The sequence below is a fragment of the Scyliorhinus torazame genome, chromosome 19 (assembly GCF_047496885.1).
Source record: "Scyliorhinus torazame isolate Kashiwa2021f chromosome 19, sScyTor2.1, whole genome shotgun sequence".
Classification (NCBI taxonomy): domain Eukaryota; kingdom Metazoa; phylum Chordata; class Chondrichthyes; order Carcharhiniformes; family Scyliorhinidae; genus Scyliorhinus; species Scyliorhinus torazame.
This window is the reverse complement of record NC_092725.1, coordinates 76,243,997-76,265,856: the sequence shown is the minus strand read 5'-3', so window position 1 is coordinate 76,265,856 and position 21,860 is coordinate 76,243,997. Positions and strand designations below refer to the sequence as shown.

General features: G+C 41.7%; 1 protein-coding gene across 3 annotated transcripts in view; it reads right to left on the bottom strand.

Moving 5' to 3' along the window:
• Positions 1-1,978: 1,978 nt before the first annotated feature.
• The window catches only part of LOC140396232 (protein Wnt-7b), a 146,168-nt gene continuing 126,286 nt past the window's right edge, over positions 1,979-21,860 (bottom strand). For 2 of the 3 annotated variants that reach the window (XM_072484565.1, XM_072484564.1), the window contains exon 4: positions 1,979-21,835. In XM_072484565.1, coding sequence (XP_072340666.1) covers positions 21,356-21,835 — 480 coding nt within the window. In that variant the 3' untranslated portion in view covers positions 1,979-21,355. The remainder of the gene's footprint in view (positions 21,836-21,860) is intronic. The other variant, XR_011936489.1, reaches the window with a different exon arrangement.

The window sequence follows — 21,860 nt, the reverse complement described above, 5'->3', positions numbered from 1 at the left end:
CTGCATGCTGCCATTGGCTTTCTGAATACCTTTTGCATTATTGGCAGCCATTTCCATGCCCTGGGAAATTCTAGAGCCACCTTAAAATTAAGTGTGGCTTCCCCCAGAAAACGCCATTGAATGCTGTCTTTCTTAATGCCACAAAATAGTCTGTCCCAGAGCATGTCTTCCAAAACTGCCCCAAACTTGCAATGTTTAGAGAGTTGGCACAATTCAGCAACAAAGTTAGCTATAGATTATCCCGTCTTCTGAAAATGACGATGGAATTTTGTGAGAAACACAGCTCACCTTTTAATAACTTACACTTAGTCAAATTCTGAAGAAGTATTTATTATCGATCTTGCAAGAGCGGGTGCCGCCAGTAAGCAATAGCAGACACAAAGAATTCACACAGCATCACTTTGTTATATACAATCCATGAAAATACAATCCGTGAGAAATACATCCCACAAACTATAGAAAGGGCAGTTCCCTTATCAGTGATCCCTTATTTGGCCTCCCCCTTGCATAGTGGTTTCTGTCAGCTCCTGGTATATCCTTGGACCGCCAGTTAAAGATAAGAATGATGGCCCCCTGCTTGCACCTGCTATCTTCCCCCTTGCTTAGCAATTTCTGTTATTGTACATCCCGTTCTTCCCCGAAGGTCAGCCTTGTACATAGTTACAACAACTCGCTCACTGTAGCTTACTCAGAACTTGACATGTTAATTTTCCCATCAGGTCTCATTGTTGACATCTTAATTGTGAACCAGAGTTTATACATGTAAAAACAGCACAAAATGTTCATTTCTCACAATTTGAAACGTTGTACACTTTGAGGGCTTAGGATTGTGGTGGTTCTGAACGAGTGTAACTAAATCCACAAATGAAATGTCCCCTGGTTTCCATGGTGTAGCTAAAATTCTGACTAGCTTGTAAATCTTTGCCCCACACACACACTCAGGAGAATTGAGCAATTTCTAGCTTGTCTGCGACTACATTTGCCAAGAGAAAGTGTTCCAATCTTTCCACATATTCAGTCCAGTTCTTGGTCTCTTCCAAAATCTCACTGAATGACCCAAACATAGCCATGGTGCTGCTAACTTGTTTTCCATTTGAAAACTTAGCATAACGTTGTGTTGAACATGCTGATACTCAGATTCTTTTATTCTAGTCGCCAAAAGATTTAGTAACTTTTTAAAAAAAAAATAATTGTGATTAAAGGTTTTCATAAAATATCAATAACAAAATGAGAAAGAAAAAAGAACCCAACAGGGTTAAGTACAAAACACAATCTAAAAAAGCAACCCCCCCAAACCCCTCCCCCCCTGAACATAAATAATAAATTAACATTAACACCCCGACTTAAGACAACAGGTGTATACACCCCCTCAGACCCTTCCAGTGTAAATAACATAAACAAAAATAAAGTAACCCCCCCCCCCGAGCTGGTGCTGCCATTGACCAATGTCTATCTTTCTGCCAGAAAGTCTAAGAACGGTTGCCACCGCCTAAAGAACCCTTGTACCGACCCTCTCAAGGCGAATTTCACCCTCTCCAATTTAATGAACCCTGCCATATCGCTGATCCAGGATTCCACACTTGGGGGCCTCGCATCTTTCCACTGAAGGAGAATCCTTCGCCGGGCTACCAGGGACGCAAAGGCCAGAATTCCGGCCTCTTTCGCCTCCTGCACTCCCGGCTCCTCTGCCACCCCAAATATTGCGAGCCCCCAGCCCGGTTTGACCCTGGATCCTACCACCCTCGACACCGTCCTCGCTACGCCCTTCCAAAATTCCTCCAGCGCTGGGCATGCCCAGAACATATGGGTGTGATTTGCTGGGCTCCCGAGCACCTGACACACCTGTCCTCACCCCCAAAGAACCTGCTCATCCTTGTCCCGGTCATGTGTGCCCTGTGCAGCACCTTAAACTGTATGAGGCTGAGCCTTGCGAAAGATTTAGTAACCTGACCGCAAAAAGGTAGTCGAAACATGTTGCGAAAGTTAATTATCTTTAATATATAAAAATAACAAAGTTTAAAATACAGTATGGACTGAAAAACGGGAGCAGCTAGTTAAACATCAAAATAACAGTAACAGAAAAGAATCAGAACTAACCGCAGTTAAATACAAATATACACAGTTAACAACAACGAATGATGCCACAGTACTTATGACATCATCAATGGATTTAAATAAGAAAATGCATAATAATAATACTCTATTACACTGCCCCAGCGAACAATGCCCACAGCCCATGAAAGAATAAAGAAAGACCACTTACCAAAGTGAATATCCATTGTTTAGGACCATATTGCATGACTGAGTCCAGATCTTGTGTGAACACCAGAAGAACCATGACCATTTATAATATTATAAATGCCCCCCCCCCCCCCAATTAGAATATTAATTTAAAGGGCCCACTTCTTTCGGAGCAGAGCTTGCAGCCTCAGTTGAAGTGGGTACGGGAAACATGTGTGCGAAGTAACATGGTTGGAGATATTTGCAAACTGAATTCTAGTCATGTTTCTGCTGGTTAAGGAGTCTAGGATGAGAGAGCTGAAACTTGGAGCCTGATTTTTCAGGAGTGAAATTAGGAATCACTTCTACAAAGGGTGATAAAAATGTGGAACACTCTTCCACAAACATGAGCTGATGCTAGATCAGTTGATAACCTTAAAATTGAGGTTAATAGACCATTAGGAGGTCTTGTGACACAGAGGTGTATCCCTACCTCCAGACCAGAAGCTCCAGGTTCAAGTCCAAAGTCAGGACTTGTTAGTCGTGGAAGGAGCGTTCGTAACTCAGTTCAATGGGCTGATAATCAGCTCAGGAATCCTATCACCGCTTCCCCACTTTTGCCCAAACAAAAAAATGTGTGTGAAGGTACGCAGAAAAAAATTGATGGTATTAAGAAACGTGGGCAGTGACTGCTTTATGAATTTAGAACACAAATCAACCTTGAGCTTGTTGAATGGCCTAAAAATCTAAATGGCTCACTCTTGTCCCTATGATTAGTTATGTGCTCATTATGCCCATTTAGTGTCAGTTGCGGCTCAGTTGGTGGCACTCGCACCTCTGAGCCACAAGGTTCTGAGTTCAAATCGCACTTTGGGCCTTGAGAACAAAAATTAAGCCTCACACTCCAGTGCAGTATTGAGGTTGTACAGCATTGTCCAAAGTTCCATCTTTCGGATGAGACATCAAACTGAGGCCCCACTGCTTAGGTGGATAGAAAATACCCCATGGCACTATTTTGACAAACAGCAGGGTTGTTATTCCTTTGACAAAGATTCATCCAGGCCGAAACGTTCGCTCTCTTTTCTGTCACAAATGCTGTCAGACCTCCTAAGATTGTCCAGTATTTTCTGTTTTTGTTTCATAAGCCAGCATCCGCAGTAATTTGCTTTTATCTCGTTATTCCCAGTGTCCTGCTCAATATTTATCCATCATTCACCACAAAAGAAGATGGTCATTATTGCATTGCTGTTTGTGAGAGCTGCTGTGTGAAAGATTGGCTACCACATTTCCTACATTTCAACAGTGACTACACTTCAAAAGTATATTATTGGCCTTAAGGTGGTTTGAGATCTCTGGTGGTCATGAAAAGCACAATATAAATGTGAGTCTTTCTTTTCTTCTTATGGAGCACATGGATTTGAAAATATGTTCCATTCAGTTTTCAAGGAGGACCTTTCAGAGTCCTTCTACACTTCACTTCAGGGTTCAGATGCCAATGAGAACTATTTGAGCTGTACTCTTGCCATTTATGACATTCTATCAACCCCACAATGTGTTATTGACATTTCACTCAATTGTTAAGAATTGGGGAAATTTAAGATTTTAAAAATGAAATTGGGATTAAAGAAAATAAAATGGAGATGCCTGAAAAGGTGTTGAGATATGAATTAGAGCATCAGTGAAAAAAGCAAGTGTTTACCTATGGGACTAGAGGACACAATAGGAGTATAGAAAAGGTAACTTCAAAGTCGAGAAATAAGGAAATTGACACGTATATGCAAAAAGTCAACTTCACATCAAAGGAGAAAATGGTATATCCATAGCACGATGACCGAGAAAAATGGAGACAGAGACGGATACAGAGACCAACACAGAGACAGCTACCATCAGCCACACCAGCTGCAGAAACACTTTCCTGAAAACAAGTTGTTGCCGATTAAGATCAAACCTCAAAACGAGCAGATTTCTCCTTCACTGAAACTAAAGATGGTTTTCCCAAATATGGCCACATAACCTATGTGTGATAATTATTTGCTGGATTTAGCTTATAGAGTTATATACTATTGGATGTTGTTTGGGAATAAAGGGACTTCTCAGAGTTCAGGTAACATAGGTTATTGGAAGCAAGGGGTAATTTCTTGTAATACTGTGTGTATAGCCATCAGAGTACTTACATGTTGTAGTGTGTTATAGTCCTTCTTGTAGTGTTTTTTTTACTTTTCAGTTAATAAATATTCTTTATTAATTGTTCTCACAATGACTGGACTATTCCTCTCTGGTTCACATACTTTTTCTCACAGTATACCAAATCGAAAATATACACCAAGTTACCCTTCTGGGATTTGGGATACACTCATATTTAACCTCAGTGGGTTCTTAACAAAAATTGAGGGCTTGAATGGGATTTTGAAAGGCATAATTCCCTGGGTGTAGGGAAATTTGTGACTTTTAAATGTAACAAGAGTGAGGAAAGTGTGGAACCAAGTGAGGAGATGTTAGGTTTAAAATAAGGAGACTGAAATATGACTCTTGCCATGGTGTTGGCTATCCTAAGGATGACTTAACTCTGCCTAGTTTACAGAAAGTAACCAAAGGTCAGTTAACTGAATTGGCAGAGTAATTGGAATTGGAATTGGGATTACCGCAGGGGTAAGGAAAACTGAATTTATTGAAAGCCCAGCGAAACATTTAAAATTGCAAGGTTTGTTTGATAGACCAAATTCTTCAAAAAGTGAGGAAATTGAATTTGCTAAAATTCAATTACAAATAGAAATGAAGAAATTAGAAATGTGGGAGAAAGACATAGAAGTGAAACAACTTGAACTGGAGGTGCAGGAAAAGCAAAAAGAAAGGGAAAGAGAGAGAATTTTCAAAAGGAAATAAAATGAGGAAACTTTACTTGGAAATCGAGACGTTAGCAATGGCCAAAAGAGAAAAGGGGAAAGAGAGAATTTCAATTTAACATGCGAGCAGTTAAAGCAGAGATATGGGAGCAGGCTGAGGGAGCAAGTAATTCTAGACATCGACTTTGTGGGGAGATGTTGAGATTTGTACGGGCACTTCCAAAATTTGACAAAAAGGATGTCAAGGCATTTTAAAATTTGTTTAAAAAAATAGTGAAGCAAATGAAATGGTCACAAGATAATGGGACACTGCTGTTACAGAGTAAACTTGTAGTTAGGGCTAGTGAAGTTTATATGTCTTTGTCAGAGGAACGGTCTGGGGAATATGATGCACTGATGAAAGCTATATTGAATGCTTATGAATTAGCACCAGAGGCTTACAGGCAAAGGTTTTGAAATGTGTGAAAACATTCTGGATATACTTATATTGAATTTGAAAGGGTTAAACAAAGATATTTTGATAGGCAGGTGAGAGCATTAAAATAGAAGAAACCTGTGAGACTTTCAGAGAAGTAATTCTGTTGGAAGAATTCAAAGATTCAATATCGGCAGTGATAAGAACTCATGTGGAAGAACAAAGAGTTCAAATTTTCAGGCAAGCTGTGCGGCTTGCTGATAACTATGAATTGGTTCATAGGTCAAATACTTTTTTGACACACTTTTAAATCTGAGAAAGATGGAAAATGGGAAGGTGTGAGAAAAGACAGTCAAGCAAGAAGGCGAGTGGTTAGAAATTCGAAGGAGACTTCACCTCAAAGTAAAAAAGATGATGCTGAGGGAATAGGAGATATGAGGAAAGTTAGGTGCTTTCATTGTAATAGACTGGGCCACACCAAATCATTATTCTGGGGATTACGTGGAAAGCTGGTTGGTGCTATAAGCCTTAAGAAAGGAAATAGTAAATTAAAGACTGGAGAACAAGAGAAGCTGGTATGGGTTGTATGCACAGAAGAACAAACAATAGGAGTGAATAACGGGGTGACCATGTATGCACAATTTGGACAGAAACAGTGTGAACAGCAGATGGCTGATCTGTTTAATGATTTTGTATGTGAAGGTAAAGTTTTTTCATGTTTACCAAATGGAATGGGGTAAGGTAGTAGAATTTTAAGAGATATAGGAGCAAGTCAATCCATAATGTTGTGGGATAAGGATATTTGTTGTGTAGAAGGGATATTGAATGAAGAGGTTCAGATTAGCACCATTCACGGTGAGACAAAAAAATCCCTTTGGTGAAAATAAACTTAAAGCGTAGCTTGAAGATGGGAGAAGTGGTTGTAGGAATGATAGAAATATTACCAATTGCAGGGATTCAATTAATTCTAGGGAATTATATAGCTGGAACACAGATAGTCATGATGCCTACTGTGGTTAAACAGCCAGTAGATAATCAATAAGCAGAAAAATTGCAAACGGACCATCCTGGGGTGTTTCTGGATTGTGTGGTAATGCACATAAGATAGACAAGAGAAGGAGGAGTTAAGAGCACAGGATGAGAAAAGTGAGATACGGTTTCTGATACAATCTTGAGTAAGCCGCATGAAAATGGAAACAATGAAGGGAAAGAAACAGATGTGTTTAGCTCAAAGAGATTGATAGAATTACACTCGGGTGATTTTAAATTAAAACAAATATACGAAACAGCTTACTCAAAATTGGAGGCTCAGTGTGTTTCCTCAATGTTGTTATGAAAAAAATCACATACTAATGCGAAAATGGCATCCCACGCATATTAGTGCAGATGACAAATGGTGCAGATGCATAAATACATTAAATTGTACTACCTCCTGAGTATAGAAAAGATATTCTCAGAATACCTCATGAAATTCCATTAGGAGGACATCTAGGAATAAAGGAAACGCAAGCAAAGATACTGGCCATGACTACATAAAGATGTAATTAAATTTTGTCGAACATGTCACACATATTAGGTAATAAGGAAAACCACAAGTTTCATAAAATAAGCACCTTTGATCCCTATTCCTTTTGAAGCTTTCAAAGACGCTTTCATAACAGTTCTAGTCGATTGCGTTGGACCACTCTTGAGAACGTGAAGTGGAAATCAGTACTTGTTAACTATTAAGGGTATATCCACAAGATTTCCTGAAGCCATACTGTTAAGAAACATTACAGCCAATAGAGTGGTAGAGGAATTAACCATGTTCTTTACTAGATATGGTTTATTGAAAGAGATACAATCAGATAAAGGGTAAAATTTCATGTCAGAATTTTTTAAAGAGGTCATGAATAGCCTGGAAGTAAAACAGTATAAATCATTGGCGTATCATCCCGAGTCACAAACCGAGCATATTTTGCCTTTGCTGAAACTGAAGACGGTTTCCCCAAATGTGGCCACATGACCTGTGCTTGGCAATTATTTGCTAGATGTAGCTCAAATAGTTAGATAATTTTGGATGTTTGGGAACAAAGAGGCATCTCAGAATTCAGGAAACATAGGTAGTTGGAACCAAGGGGTAATTTCCTGTAATACTGCGTAGCCATCCATGTACTTATGTGTTGTAGTGTATCATAATCCTTCTTGTTGTGTTTTTTTATCCTTTTAAGTTAATAAATATTCTTTATTAATTGTTCACAAAATGACTGGACTATTCCTCCCGGTTTACGTATTTTTCTCACAGATTGAAAATATATACCAATAAGAACCAGTGTTCCAAGTTACCCCTTCTGAGTGTTGGGATATTCTCACATTTAACATCAGCAATGTAGATTGTTATGAATGCATATCTCCAAGAACTGTGGGGGGGGGGGGTTTTAATTGGAAGGAAACCGGATTAGTTGGACATTTTCTTGGGAACTGACTTGGGTTTTATTTATAAGTTCGCTTTGGACTGTGAGGAAACTGCCTTTCCAAATAAGTCAAATGACTTCAACTAAATGACCAGCAAGTCACCCGAGGAGATAAGAGGCAGGATTCTCCGACCCCGCGCCAGGTCGGAGAAACGCCAGCGGCTGCGCGAATCATGCCATGCAGCCCCAACGCCGGCACGCGATTCTCCACAGAGCGGAGAATCGGCACCATTGACACCGGTGTGGTTGGCGCGGCACCGGTCGCGGGCGCTCTACACTGCCGGCCCAGATGGGCTGAGCGGCCGTAAGAAAAGAGCTGAGTCCCGCCGGCGCCATTCTAACCTGCTCTGGGCCGGCGTGTAAGGGTCGGGTAGCGGCCTTGGGCGGGGAAGGGGGGGTCCGACCTTGGGGGGGACCTCTGATGTGGCCTGGCCCGCGATCGGGGCCCACTGATCAGTGGGCCGGCCTCTGTGGCTGGGGGCCTCCTTTCCTACGCGCCGGCCCCTGTAGTCCTGTGCCATGTTGCATCGGGGCCGGCGCGTTGAAGGAGGCCACTGCGCATGCGCGCGTTGCTGCTGGTGCCACTGCGCATGTCCTATTTGGCGCCAGCGCAACTGCGCATGCACGGATCCCGCGGCGCACATTTTGCGCCGGGATCTGCAGCTGGAGCGACGCGAACCGCTCCAGTGCTGTGCTGGCCTCCTGTAGGGGCCAGAATTAGTCGTGGGAGCGGCCCGTTCACGCCGGCGTTAAACGCGATGGTGTTACGTTGGCGTGCACATTCTGCCGCGGGATGGGAGAATCCCGCCCAAGAACTATTTGTTTATTTGAACTTTAATTGCTGGAGGAAAAAAACAACTGTTTTCAGAGACCAAAATAGAACTGGCTGGAAAATCTCAGCAGGTCTGGCAGCATCTGTAGGGAGAGAAAAGAGCTAACGTTTCGAGTCCTGATGACCCTTTGTCAAAGCTAAAAGACAAAGACATTTGGTTTCAGATTCCAGCATCCGCAGTAATTTGCTTTTACCAACTGTTTTCAGAGGTTGTGAGGCCCTGTTGATTTTCTGGAAACTACCTGACTGAGCTGAGTTTCTGCCTTCAAATTGTTTTTTGGACTTCGTTGGATAATAAACTGAAAATGGGAAGGTTGCCCAACTCACACTCTCGCTGCCTTGTCTGAAATTCAGTGTCGTTATCAGTATCCAGCTAGAAATCCTGATCTGAGTATAACATATCTGCATTTATAAACCTGAGAGCTGACATGAGAGAGATTCCAAGGACATTGATCCCACCATGCCCTCCTCAATACCAAAGCTCCTTTGGAAAGAACTTCTAGGAAATTACTGTGACCAGCGATCCATCTTCACATGCAGGAACACCAGATCAACAGTGTCAAAACACTTCAAACTTTATGTTCATGTTTTCCCATTTGCCAAAAGGTGATTTTTCTCCCTTAAACACGAACCTCTGCAGAGACCCTATTTGTTTTGTCATATGTGTATGTTTGTGTATGTGTGGTATTTAAAGGGGTATATAGTTACACTTCCGGGTTACAAATTATATGTTATCCAGTTTTTGCAACTTGCTTTTAAAAAGTTTTGTTTCATAAATCAATTATCCCAAGTTTATTGAAAGAAGCCTGTTTAAAGTGTCTAATATTCCGGCCGTAACAATAGCAAAAGTAAACAATTGGCCATTTGGTGAGTGACTAAAACATTTACACTTGAGGTGCGACTTGTGGAGTAATGGGGTTAGAGAAACCCCTTCCATCCTGGTCGTAACATGATCAACATTTTTTCCACAGTTTTAAGCCATAACAGAATAATTGCTGTCAATTGTTTAAAAAAGAAAGTTAAATATTCTGTGTTCCTTATTGAAGTCCTGTAATTAAATTACTCGGTGAGGTTAGGTAGCTTAAACATTGTTACATGCCTATTAAATTCAGCCCTTTCTTCTGTCATGAGTTAAGCTGACATGCGATCCTAGGTTGCTGGTCCCTGGCTCTGTGATCAAGATGATCTCACATTGCTGGTTCACTGCAAGTGGAATTTGCAACTTGAGCTGCTCAGGTGAGATCGTGATTTTCCCCTACAGAAAATTCAAATACAGTATTGTTGAGCCAACCATGTGACAGACAATTAGTATTATGGGGTGGGGGAAGTAACTATTGGCAAAAGCATCCTGTTTAACCCTCTTGTGATGGGACAATAGAGAGTCTCACATTTCAAAGCCTATTGGCTTTAATTTTTGAAACATTTTCCCTCCTCTTCCCTAAATGTTCCAAAAATATCAATATCCCCATTTTACTCTGTCTCAATTGACCGTTCTTAATCTGTAAGCCTAATTGTCTTTTATTTATACTTGGGATGTGGACATCATTGGCATTAATTGCTCATTCATTGTTGTGCTGAGAAGGTGGTAGTGGGCTGCCTTCTTGAACAGGTTTGCTACGACATAAACTTTGCTACAGGGGACAGGTAAGAATCAGACATATCAGGGCTGCAGGCACTCATAGGCCAGGCTGGGCAATGGCTGTTGGCTCCACCACAAGATATACTGCCGATATCGAACACCAGGGCATTGGGTCTGATCACCATCAGAAGGGAATCCCCCAAGAACATTCTTAATACATGGAGTTACCATAGCACTGACTGTGTAAATCTTTCCCTGGTGTGCGCCAGGGTTAGGATGCAACTGGTGAACTTTTACATTCAAAGCAGAAGGGCCGTCTTTGTATCAACATTAGCCATATTGCCTACTAAGATAAGATGTGGAGATGCCGGCGTTGGACTGGGGTGAGCACAGTTAGAAGTCTTACAACACCAGGTTAAAGTCCAACAGGTTTGTTTCAAACACTAGCTTTCGGAGCACTGCGCCTTCCTCAGGTGAATGAAGAGGTATGTTCCAGAAACATATATATAGACAAATTCAAAGATGCAAGACAATGCTTAGAATGCGAGCATTTGCAGTTAATTAAGTGTTTACAGATCCAGAGATGGGGTAAGCCCAGGTTAAAGAGGTGTGAATTGTCTCAAGCCAGGACAGTTGGTAGGATTTTGCAAGCCCAGGCCAGATGGTGGGGGATGAATGTAATACGACATGAATCCCAGGTCCCCGTTGAGGCCGCACTCATGTGTGCGGAACTTGGCTATATAGCTTGGCTAACTTGGTGTTGTAAGACTTCTTACTGTACTAAGATAAGAACAAACAGTTCCTTGTCTCGATTGAAAAGGCGCTTTCCAGCATTCATGCACAGAGTGCAGAAGTGAAAATGAACACAGTTTGAGACGGCATTAACAATACCACACTCTCAACATGTGGGAAGTAAGAGTGGAAAAATGCTGACTGGTTCAAGGCTAACAACGTTGTGATGGAATCTAACATTGAGGTCAAGCAATTCACTCTCCATTAGAAGAGAGATCCGAGCGAGCAGACTCTGAACACACTAAGAGCTACTCAAAGTAAAGTACAACAGACTGCTAGGCACTCCGCCAATCGTTACAATTGTGCCAGAATATCCAGATATCCTTCAACACAGGGAATGCTAGTGGAATGTATGAAGGGATCAAGATGGCAACGGGTCGAACAGCGAAGAAAATGGCTCCATTGAAAACAAAGGCGAGGGGGAATCATCATCAACTGCAATAAACTTGAAGATATGGGGGGAACACTACTTTAACTCGAGAGAAGATATGGTCATCATGAAAGCTCAACACACTATAGAGAGCCTGCCTGCCATGGAAGAGATGAATTTTGAACCCACAGTGGAGGAGCTTAGCAAAGCTATTCACTTGCTTGCTATGGGAAAAGCTTCATGAGCTGACACTATAACACCTGAACTCACCAAGCTTGGGAAACCAGCACTCCTGCAGCATCTGCATGAACCTCTCTGTCTCTGCTGAAGGGAGGGGGCAATCCTCCAGGATACTTCTGAATCAAAAATTGCAGCCACTTACTAGAACAAGGGTGACAGTAGCAATCACAACTAGAGCTAGAACTGATCTGGGAAAGATATTTGTCCATGTTGTTGGATTGTAGATCTTGGCTGAATGTATCTATTCTGAATCCCAGTGTGGTTTCAGAACAGGAAAATCTACAATTGAGATGATCTTTTCTGTCTGGCAGCTGCAGGAGAAATGCCATGAACAAAGGAGGCCACTATGCGTCAACTTAATCAATCACACCAAGGCATTTGACCAGGTGAGCACAGGCGGTCTATTTACGCTGCTGTACAAAATTGGCTTCCTGCCGAAGCTGCTCAATATGATCTCTTTTTTCCATGACAACACGATGGCTAAGGTTAGCTATGGTGGGGCAACACTGGAACTCATTGTGATCCACACTGGGGTCAAATAGGGTTGAAATCTGGCAACAACACTCCTTAGCATATTTTTTGCTGCTGACTTATACCTTCTGTTCATCTACATTGGTTACCTGCTTACATTCCAGAACTAAAGTTAAAAAGTCACCATAGTCCCAGATGACCATAGACAGCTCTTCCATTTGAGGGGGAGAGCTGACTGGTGGTGATTTAATCTAAGGATTACCACACCTCAGGCAAGGGGCAAGGTTGAGAAGGCAGAGCCTTCATGAATAACCTCACCCAGTATGGGAATTGAACCCGTGCCATTGGGCTCGCTCTGCATCACAAACCAGCTGTCCAGCCAACTGAGCTAAACCAGCCAATGCTCGTCTGAGTCATAGGCAAAAGTGCACCGTCCTCATCAGAGAGTTGCTCTATGCCAATGAAGCTGTATTGGCATTCCATAGTGCGGAACGCCATCAGCAGCGAATGGACAGCCTCTTTCACGCCCGTAAAGAGTTTGGTTTTAACATCAGATGATGAGGAGACATTTCTTCACCCAAAGAGTGGTGAGCCTGTGGAATTCATTATTACAGGAAGTAGTTGGGGCGAAGACATTGAGTACATTCAAGGGGCGGCTAGGTATGGCACTTGAGACGAATGGGATCAAGGGTTATGGGGAGGAAGTAGGATTAGGCTATTGAGTTGGATGATCAGCCATGATCCTGACAAATGGCGGAGCAGGCTCGAAAGGCCGAATGGCCTCCTCCTGCATCTATCTTCTACGTTTCTATGTATCAGCATCAGGAAGACATATGTTATGGTCTAGGGTGTTGCCATACTGCCATCAGCCAGCATTGACAGCGTGACAATTAATTTGTTGATGATTTCACATATCTAGGCTCTACAATCTGTTACTTCTGCTGAAATTAATTAATCACAAAAGCTGTAGCTATTCTGTCCAAGTTGAGTTAGAGTGTGGAACAACAACAACTTTACTGAGGATACCAAACTGTTCATCTACCAAGCGTGCATCCTTCGTATTAACTCTGGTAGTGATACCTACACAGTATATGCCAGGCAGGAGAAACACCGTTGCTATTTCAGACATATTCATAGCATCTCTTGGTAGGACAAGGAACACCAACTCCAAGATCCTGAAGTATATTAATTCCATCAGCAGGTAGCCCGGGGAAGTACTCAGGGAGTCCTGTAATAATAGCTTAATTGAGAATTTGGAGGCAGTTTCACCAAGGCATCGGGTTGGGGGCAGGGTCAAGGGAAATGCCGATTCGGGGGAACCACAGATTTGAGCCAGAGAGGTGGGATGGAAATTTTCGGAAATGGGAGGAGAAGGGGATTAAGACACTAAAAGATTTATTTCTATGGGGTTGGTTTGCAGGGCTGAAGGAGCTGGAAGCGAAGTATGGGCTAGAGCAGGGGGAAATGTTTAGATACATGCAGGTTCGAGATTTTGCCAGAAAGGAGATACAGAGCTTCCCGGTGGAATGGCCTCCACATTGCTGGAGGAGGTGCTGAAGACAGTGGGACTGGAGAAGGGGGTAGTGTCAGCGGTTTACGGAGCTATTTTGGAAGAGGAGAAGGCACCACTGGAAGGGATCAAAGCAAAGTGGGAGGAAGAGTTGGGAGAGGATATGGAGGGGCTCTGGTGTGAGGTGCTCCGGAGAGTAAATGCCTCCACCTCATGCGCGAGGTTGGGGCTGATACAGCTGAAGGTGGTATACAGAGCACACCTCACGAGGGCGAGGATGAGCCGATTGTTTGAAAGAGGTGAAGATGTGTGTGAACGTTTGGGGGGGGGGGGGCGCTAATCACGTTCATATGTTTTGGTCCTGTCCAAAGCTAGAGGGTTACTGGAAGGAGGTTTTTCGAGTTATTTCTAAAGTGGAGCACGTGAAACTGGACCCGGGCCCCGGGTGGCCATATTCGGGGTGTCGGACCAGCCAGGGTTGGAAACGGGTGCGGAGGCAGATGTTGTAGCCTTCGCCTCGTTCATCGCCCGAAGGCGGATCCTGATGGGATGGAGAGCAACCTCTCCACCCTGTGCCCTGGTGTGGCAGGGGACTTGTTGGAATTCTTGACTCTTGAGAAGGTTAAGTTTGAACTGAGGGGAAGGATGAAGGGATTCTACAATTCATGGGCATTATTCATTATGCACTTTCAAGAACTGGATAACATCGAACAGTAGTGGGGGACGGGTGTGGGAGCGTTGGGGGGAGCGGGGCAGTGTGTGTTGATGGTGACTATGGGTGATTCCCGATTCTTTTTTGTCATTTGTTTATGTGAACATGCGGGCTAATGTTTGGGGTTTGACGGGAGGATGGGATCGTTGTTATTGATATGGGGATTGACATACTTGTTCCTGATTATTGTTTGTTGTTGGTGGGTGTAAATTTGGGAGAAAATGTGAAAAAGGAGAATAAAAAATATATATATATTTTTTAATTCCATCAGCAGGTACTCATTACTAAGCCAACAACATCTGCCCTGGCTCAACCACATTTATTAGATTGATGATAGTTGCTTCCCAAAGACCTGTACAGTGAACTGGACACTGGGTCAGGAACTGCTGGATGTTCATATCTCCTGCATGTGAGATATGAAGATGGTGGACATTGACTCTGACAACTGGGAGATCATCACTGATGACCATTATCTCTGGAGGCTGACTGTTTGGAAGGACATTGGAAGGGATGAGCAAAAATGGAAAGCTCAGCTGACCGAGAGGACCCAGAGAAAAACAGGGGCCAGTGAATCGTGCACCTTCTCAGCCCACTGTCTCCCTCTGCAGCAAATGCAGCAGAGACTGCCATGTCAGAGTGGAGCTCCTCAGCTGCACCAGGTACTGCTTAACAGAGAGTTGATGGCCAAGGCATCATGAGATGGAAGGCAGCCAAAGAATCAGCTTTTATAACAATCAGAAGGCTTTATGGTCATTTCAATAGATATATTTTTTATTTATACATTTTTTAAACTGAATTCAGATTCCCAAACTACCATGTGAAATTGGAACTCAGATTCCCTAGATTATTAGCCCAGTAACAAGTACTATATACTGCAGTGTTAAATGTTCTGTTTATTTTATCACAAGAGAAACAGCTCAGCAGAGCCCTTTCTGAGCAGGCCCATTGTCCACACACACATTTTCCAGCAAGGATCACTGGGTGACTTTCAGTAACTGTTTTTCCCTTCCTAATGCAGAGAGATTGAGTAAATTGGTTAACACTCCATTGTGTCAGTTTGCTGTGATGATGGCCCTTTCATCTTTGGGTCAAAAGGTTCTTGGTTCAAGCTTCTTACTGGGGGAACATAACCCATGTTGATACTCCCAAGCCGTATTGAAGAGTGCTGTATTGATGCTATCAATACAATGTTATCCTTTGAATGAAATGTTAAACTGAGTCTCTGTCTGCCTGTTCCGCTGGCTGAGGTGAATGATAAGGATCTATGTCACTCTCTGAAGACGTGTATGGGAGTTCCCCACTGTTTGGTTAAGTTTTTCTTCAACCAATATCGCCAGATTGGCTGAGCCTTTATCTGATGGTTATTGTGGCATAGTGCTGGTGCAGAATGTTTGCTTACATAACAATCATGGTGCTTCAACAGTTGCATTAAGTGTTGACATGAGGTGTTCTGATATGATACTGTATACAATCAATTATATCCGGATCTCTGGCCGAGAGCATGGAACTAGATACCTGAACTTTTCCTCCTGTAGTTGAAGCTCACAATTCAATGCATTTACTCACTCAGCCATTAAAAAAAAGATCTTCCTTAACTCTTAGGATTAGGTCCAAATTTGTATCTTCAGCTTATTTGATTTCAAATTGACAAAGCCTCGTCCAACATGAATTTGGAATGAAACCTCTTGAAAGGGGGAAATCCTTCAGCTTCCGTTGTTTTAAAAAGCAGATGGGTGTATTTCCTATGAGTCACGTCAGGCAGATTGCACATGTAATCTGTGTAATTATGAAGTCAACAAACTTCACATTGCTTTGTTCTTTTAGTCTTTCTAGGTTGACACGTGTTCCTCTTTTTAGATCTGTGCAGGAGGAATTCTGCTGTACGCACCACTCCCGTGACGCAAACGAAGAGGGTTGGAGGCGTTTGTGAAAGTGAGATGTGAACGGTAGCGAATTCCTACGTGGGGAACAGTTGAGGGAGAAAGGGGCCAGGGGTGTTTTGAGGGGGCAAATTGGACTTGTTCAGGGATGAGAGATCACTGCAGATCCCTGGCTAGGAGAGCTCCGACTCCGTTTCACCAACCCTGTCACTTTTAATATCTCTCTCTCTCTCTCTCTTCAGACTGGGTTTTATTTAAGCAGCAGACACGTCGTCCCCGCGGTGAATTAGACCAGAAGCATTAGCTTGCAGAATATATGTCAATGAGCTAATGATTCTGACACTTTGACAATACTAGCCTTACAGCAAAGCACCCACACAGCAAAGCCCGTTTTTGTATCTCATTTTTTTAATGGTGAAATGTTTGTCAGAAAGAAACGGATTTATTTTCTGTCAATCGAGGCTATAATATCAGGGGTTATCCGGTTCCGGTCCTTAGGCTTCAGACAACTAACAAAACACATCTTATTTCTGCTCCGATAGTTCGCTGTTATGCCTTTCAGATACAGGGAAAGTAGTGAAAGCATAAACCAGTTGAATGTGGCAGTGCCGCCTGCCCATTGATTGCTTATGAAGCATCACGTGATATGCCTGCATTTTCGAGCAAAAAAAGTGTACCTGGAAAAATGGGAATAACAATTTTAAGAAAAACAAGTTACAAAGAGGTACGTGGTTATTTGCAAGTATATAAATAAAATATCAAATAGAAAAATATTCTCTTTGAAAATATATACTTAAGTTGGTGTTCTAACTGGAGGGAAGCCCATTGCTGAAGCTAACAATGAGAAACTTTTACATGCCAGGTAAAATACTGCTGTTCAAACAAACCTGCTCTGGGTTTGAGTTAGCAGAATGCTGGAGTATCTCTTGGTTGGTCTATATGTGAGACTAAACTTTAACAGCACTTAAATACACACAGTTCCAAAATGTATGATGTAAGCCTTTCACTCATTGTCAAAAGTATGTTTTTTTTAATCCAAAAAGAGCCATCACACAACACGCTCAGAAATTGCAAATCAATTTGGTAGGGTTTTCATTTTATTCTGGAGGATTCCAGCTGGGAACATGAATATTCTATCCCAATATGATGTTATGAACTTCAATGACAGACTGTCCCCTTCACAAATCACTTTAACCCAACAAATTAAATTACCAGCAAACTTAAAGCAGAATATTTGTGTCATGTTCTTTTTGATAAATATATTTTATAGGTTTATTTTTATTTTGCAGGTCTTCTGCCATTTCTGCTCAGGCAGGAAACACCAACCTGTTTCCAGGCCAGTGGCTCCAACAAGTTACCAGCCTCTAAAGAATTTAATTGGGGTGACTTGTGCACCAGTTATTTTTTTCGGCCCCTGCATCCAGCCCAAGTGGGAGGGAGCACGGGCCTCCCCTGAGCACTCATTCTAGATTGGCTGCTCATGTTTGGTGAATTGGGTCTCACCACACTATGGCACTGTACTGATTTCATTATAAACATTAAACTGTTGCACAAATTCTTGACACCCATGGGGCTGCTTTCTTAACACCTGTGAATCTTGGGAATCTGATATTGTGGGAGTTTTGTAATATAGCTTATTCCCTTTACTTAGTTAAATATTGGAAAAAAAGGGGAGAAAAATCATTGGATGTCCCTCAGTAGATCCCAAAAGCATAGAAACTAAATGTCAGAGCTTAAAGTAGGTCCAAAAGGTTAGTCTGTTATCCCAATAAATTCTGTCGTTAAAGCATAATACTCTATTACATAATAAGTAATAGCTTCTTCAAATTTACCCAAGAAACATTAAATTTGCATTCATAATGTGCCATGTTTTAGTGACTTTGCAACATACATTATGGTACAGTTCTGGGGTACAGTTCCTTGGATGGCTCCCTAAGTAGCCATTATTTTTATGGGAGCCTAGGCAATGACTTTCAGCCAACAATTTCGACAGGTACAAAACTACAGTAGAGCCCATTCACAATGTCGTTTGACACATGAATTCTAGCTGCAGTTTTTTTTTCTTTCTTAGGATGCTGAAGAAAACTGTAAAACCTGTTACTGCTCTAGATGCCATCAACAAACCTAGATCACAAGATCTTATATTTAGATGAGTCCTGTATCATATGGTATGTACGTGTTTGAGAAAGCATAAAGCTTTTACACAGGATTCACTAATGATTGTGAGTCGTTCTGAAGGTTTACAGATTATTGCAATCTCCAGCACAAATAGGGTCACAAATATCTGAACTGAATTATTTCTTGTGAGCAAGCAACTGGAAGCAGAGAAAGGACTATTTATAATTTACCTGGAAAAATATACTTGAATTGAGTTTAGTTTGATATTATCGTTCTCTGATGAGTAGAGTTTGATTTTGCAATACCTAAAATTTTTGTATGTTTGTATCTCTTGAAGAGGTGCAGGCATAAAACTCTAATTTCTAGTGCGTTAATATAGAAAGGCCTTACTTCAAATAACTTCACTAGAAAGTGACTGAATGTCTTCTTGAATCATGCTCTCAACCCAAAAGCTTCATGAAAGGTTGTTTCCCATTTAGGCATGTGCGATAATCCTATATCTATGGTCTCGGTTGGGGTCTACATTCAGCACTTAGCGATTCCCATACTAGATGTATTTTTGGTCAATTAATTGAAAAGATTGAATTGTAGAAGGCATAGCTGAAGCAGCACAACTCTGGCTACCTACAGTGGTGAATTGGGTACAAATACAGATACGACTGGTGTCCTTAATGCAAGCATGCCAGTCATTTTTAGAAGCATAACCATGGAAGCAGTCTTCTTATTAGCTGGCACAGTACGTCACTGGCATCAATTATGCCACTATCCATGGTCTATAATAATCAGCTGAAGGACAATGTCAAAAGTGAAAAATGCCAGGGACTGTAATTTAAAAGGAAGAAATGCTACTTTCAAAATTGAGATTGGATAATAATTGCACTTGGCCATCGATTAAAATATGGAAAATGTTTAGACTAAGAGAGGTCTAGCTGTCAGATATTAACTTAAAGACAAAGGGCTGGATTCTTCTGCCCCGCCCACTCCAAAAACACCACGGACGAGAGGCCGACAATGGAGAACTCCATTGACCTTGGCGGGATTCTCCGGTCGCCGGGCGAACACAGCCGGAGAAACCCGCTCATTGAGTCATCTCATTTCAATTTCTCAGTTATACTGTTAGGCACAATGAGCTTCCTGCATAATATCAAAACTCTGGAGATGGTTTTCCAGAGAGCATCACATTCAATTCCCAGCTTTTCCTTGACCTCCCAGTTCAAGAGATTTCAATAAGGAAATCCAAACAGTGTCTTGGCAAGGCTTATCTGCTGGGGTGTAGTGCTTTGAGAGCTTATGTCCCAGGGTGAACAAACTGACTGGGTCTTTTCTACTGTCTGATCAATGCACACCTTCCATTTTCCAAACCTGAATTGGCAATTCTTTTCCTCTTTGTGACTGAAGAGGCAAAATAGCAATGGGGACCAAAAGAAGGAACCATGTGAAGGATGAAATAAATCTATGTTGTTGAACCATAGGATTTATGCAGCTTTAGAACTCGAGATTAGTTATTGAACTGTCTGTTCCCATGATGAACCTAAATTGTCAGAGACACTGTAGGTAAAATGAGAGAGCACCTACTGAAACCTACAATTCATTCTATTCCATTTAATGCATGGGGTGAGGGAACAAGCTACATATAGACCAACCAACGGGTAAATTGCATTATAGTCACTGAAATACTTATTGCAATAGAACCAACAGAGCATAATTTTCAGCCAAGATCCAGGATGTCCCTTTTCTGAAAAATGCAACAGGACCAGGGATAAATAGAAAAACAATACAAATCAAATTAAGTATCAATGTATTAACCTGGGTAATAAGGTTCCCTTATCTATAAAAAAAAACATTGTTGTCAATAATCATGGTCAGCCATACCTGTAGCATATAATATCCCTTTATCCCAGCATTCAGGAACTTCCTTTCAAAATAAATTAATTATTTTAAAGAGCATTTGAATCTATGAATACCTTGATGTAAATTTTTAAATGAATTTGTTAATGAGTCCCTTTGTATCAGTCCAGCCATGCTTCTTGTTAGACAATTGATGTATATGCAGAGTAGTGTCGGAGAAATATTGGGAAAATATCCAAATGAATGTGTTATAAGTCAGGAAAGAATCTAACATGTTTACCTTAAAAAAAATTACAAATATTACTACCTGTTAGTGCTTAGTTTTACTTTCATTCTATAACATAAATAAACTTTTCTTTAGGTATCCAAACAGCTCCAGTGAGACTGGGTAAGACACATATTTAATCATTGTCAAACAAAATGATCTGCACTTCCTCTTGCCTTGCTCTGAATGTGAACACATCATTTCTGGGATGATGCAACTCAGTCATTTCCAGTCCTCAGTAGCACTGAACAATGTTTGTGTTCCTTTGCCATCTGTTGTCTCTCCTAGTACTCAGTTACTTACTTGGCTTCACACTTTTTTATGTGTGCAAGTATTGTTTTTGTTTTCTCAAAGCATAGGCTTGCGCCATAGTCGAGCAGAATGTCTTGTGGAGAATATGAAAGTGGGGAGAGATTGTAAAGTGCACAGCATTCTGGGAGTTGTAGCTTGTTCACCCACTACTTGCCATACAGATATCAATAATACTGTCCATGAGAATGGACTGCAGCTCCCAGACTGCATTGCAATTGTTGCAGACTTGCATTGGCATTAGATATGTCAAATTGCAACTGACTCCTCTTTTATGATAATCATGAGATGGAAAGGTCAGCCAACTTGTAACATCCTTTTAAGCAAAGAGCGTATTTTTAAAAGAAGTAGCTATGATACTGATGCTGTGGTAAATTGGCATTAAATTCCATTATTCTTTTGTTGACTCCTTCTCATTTCTTTCCTCTCCATTTCTCTTTCACTGTGTCTCTTTTCCCCCTAGCGTGAAGTGTTTTATTTTCTGTTAGTATTACTTCCTCACTTGCAGGTGAAGACTTCAGTTCTTTCGCTGCACGTGTTGCACTTGACGAAGCAGCACCAATGGAACTTGCAGTTGCACTGCCACACTTTGGTATACTGGTGGGTATTGTAACCTCGACCACAGCACATCAGGTCGCAACCATCTCCATGATAAGAGGTGCGATTACATAATCTTCCCTGTGTGCCTACACTCCCCGTTGAGCTGTCCTCCTCGCAGTAGTTCGGCGATCGCTCTATATAAACTAGATCTGTGTCCATGGGCTTTCGATAGGTCCTGGGCTTCTTGATTTTAAGAAAGGTGGGCTGTCGTAATCTGGTGGCCCTGACAGCTTCAACATGGACAGCCTCACTGTACCTTTCTTTCAAGATGTATCCAATTTCTCGGAATTTGGGAAGAGTTGTCCAACATGTCTTGGTTGTACACGAACCAGAGACGCCGTGACATTTGCATTCCAACTTCATTCTTTCTTCCAAAATCTATTGAAGTTAGAATAACAAGTGT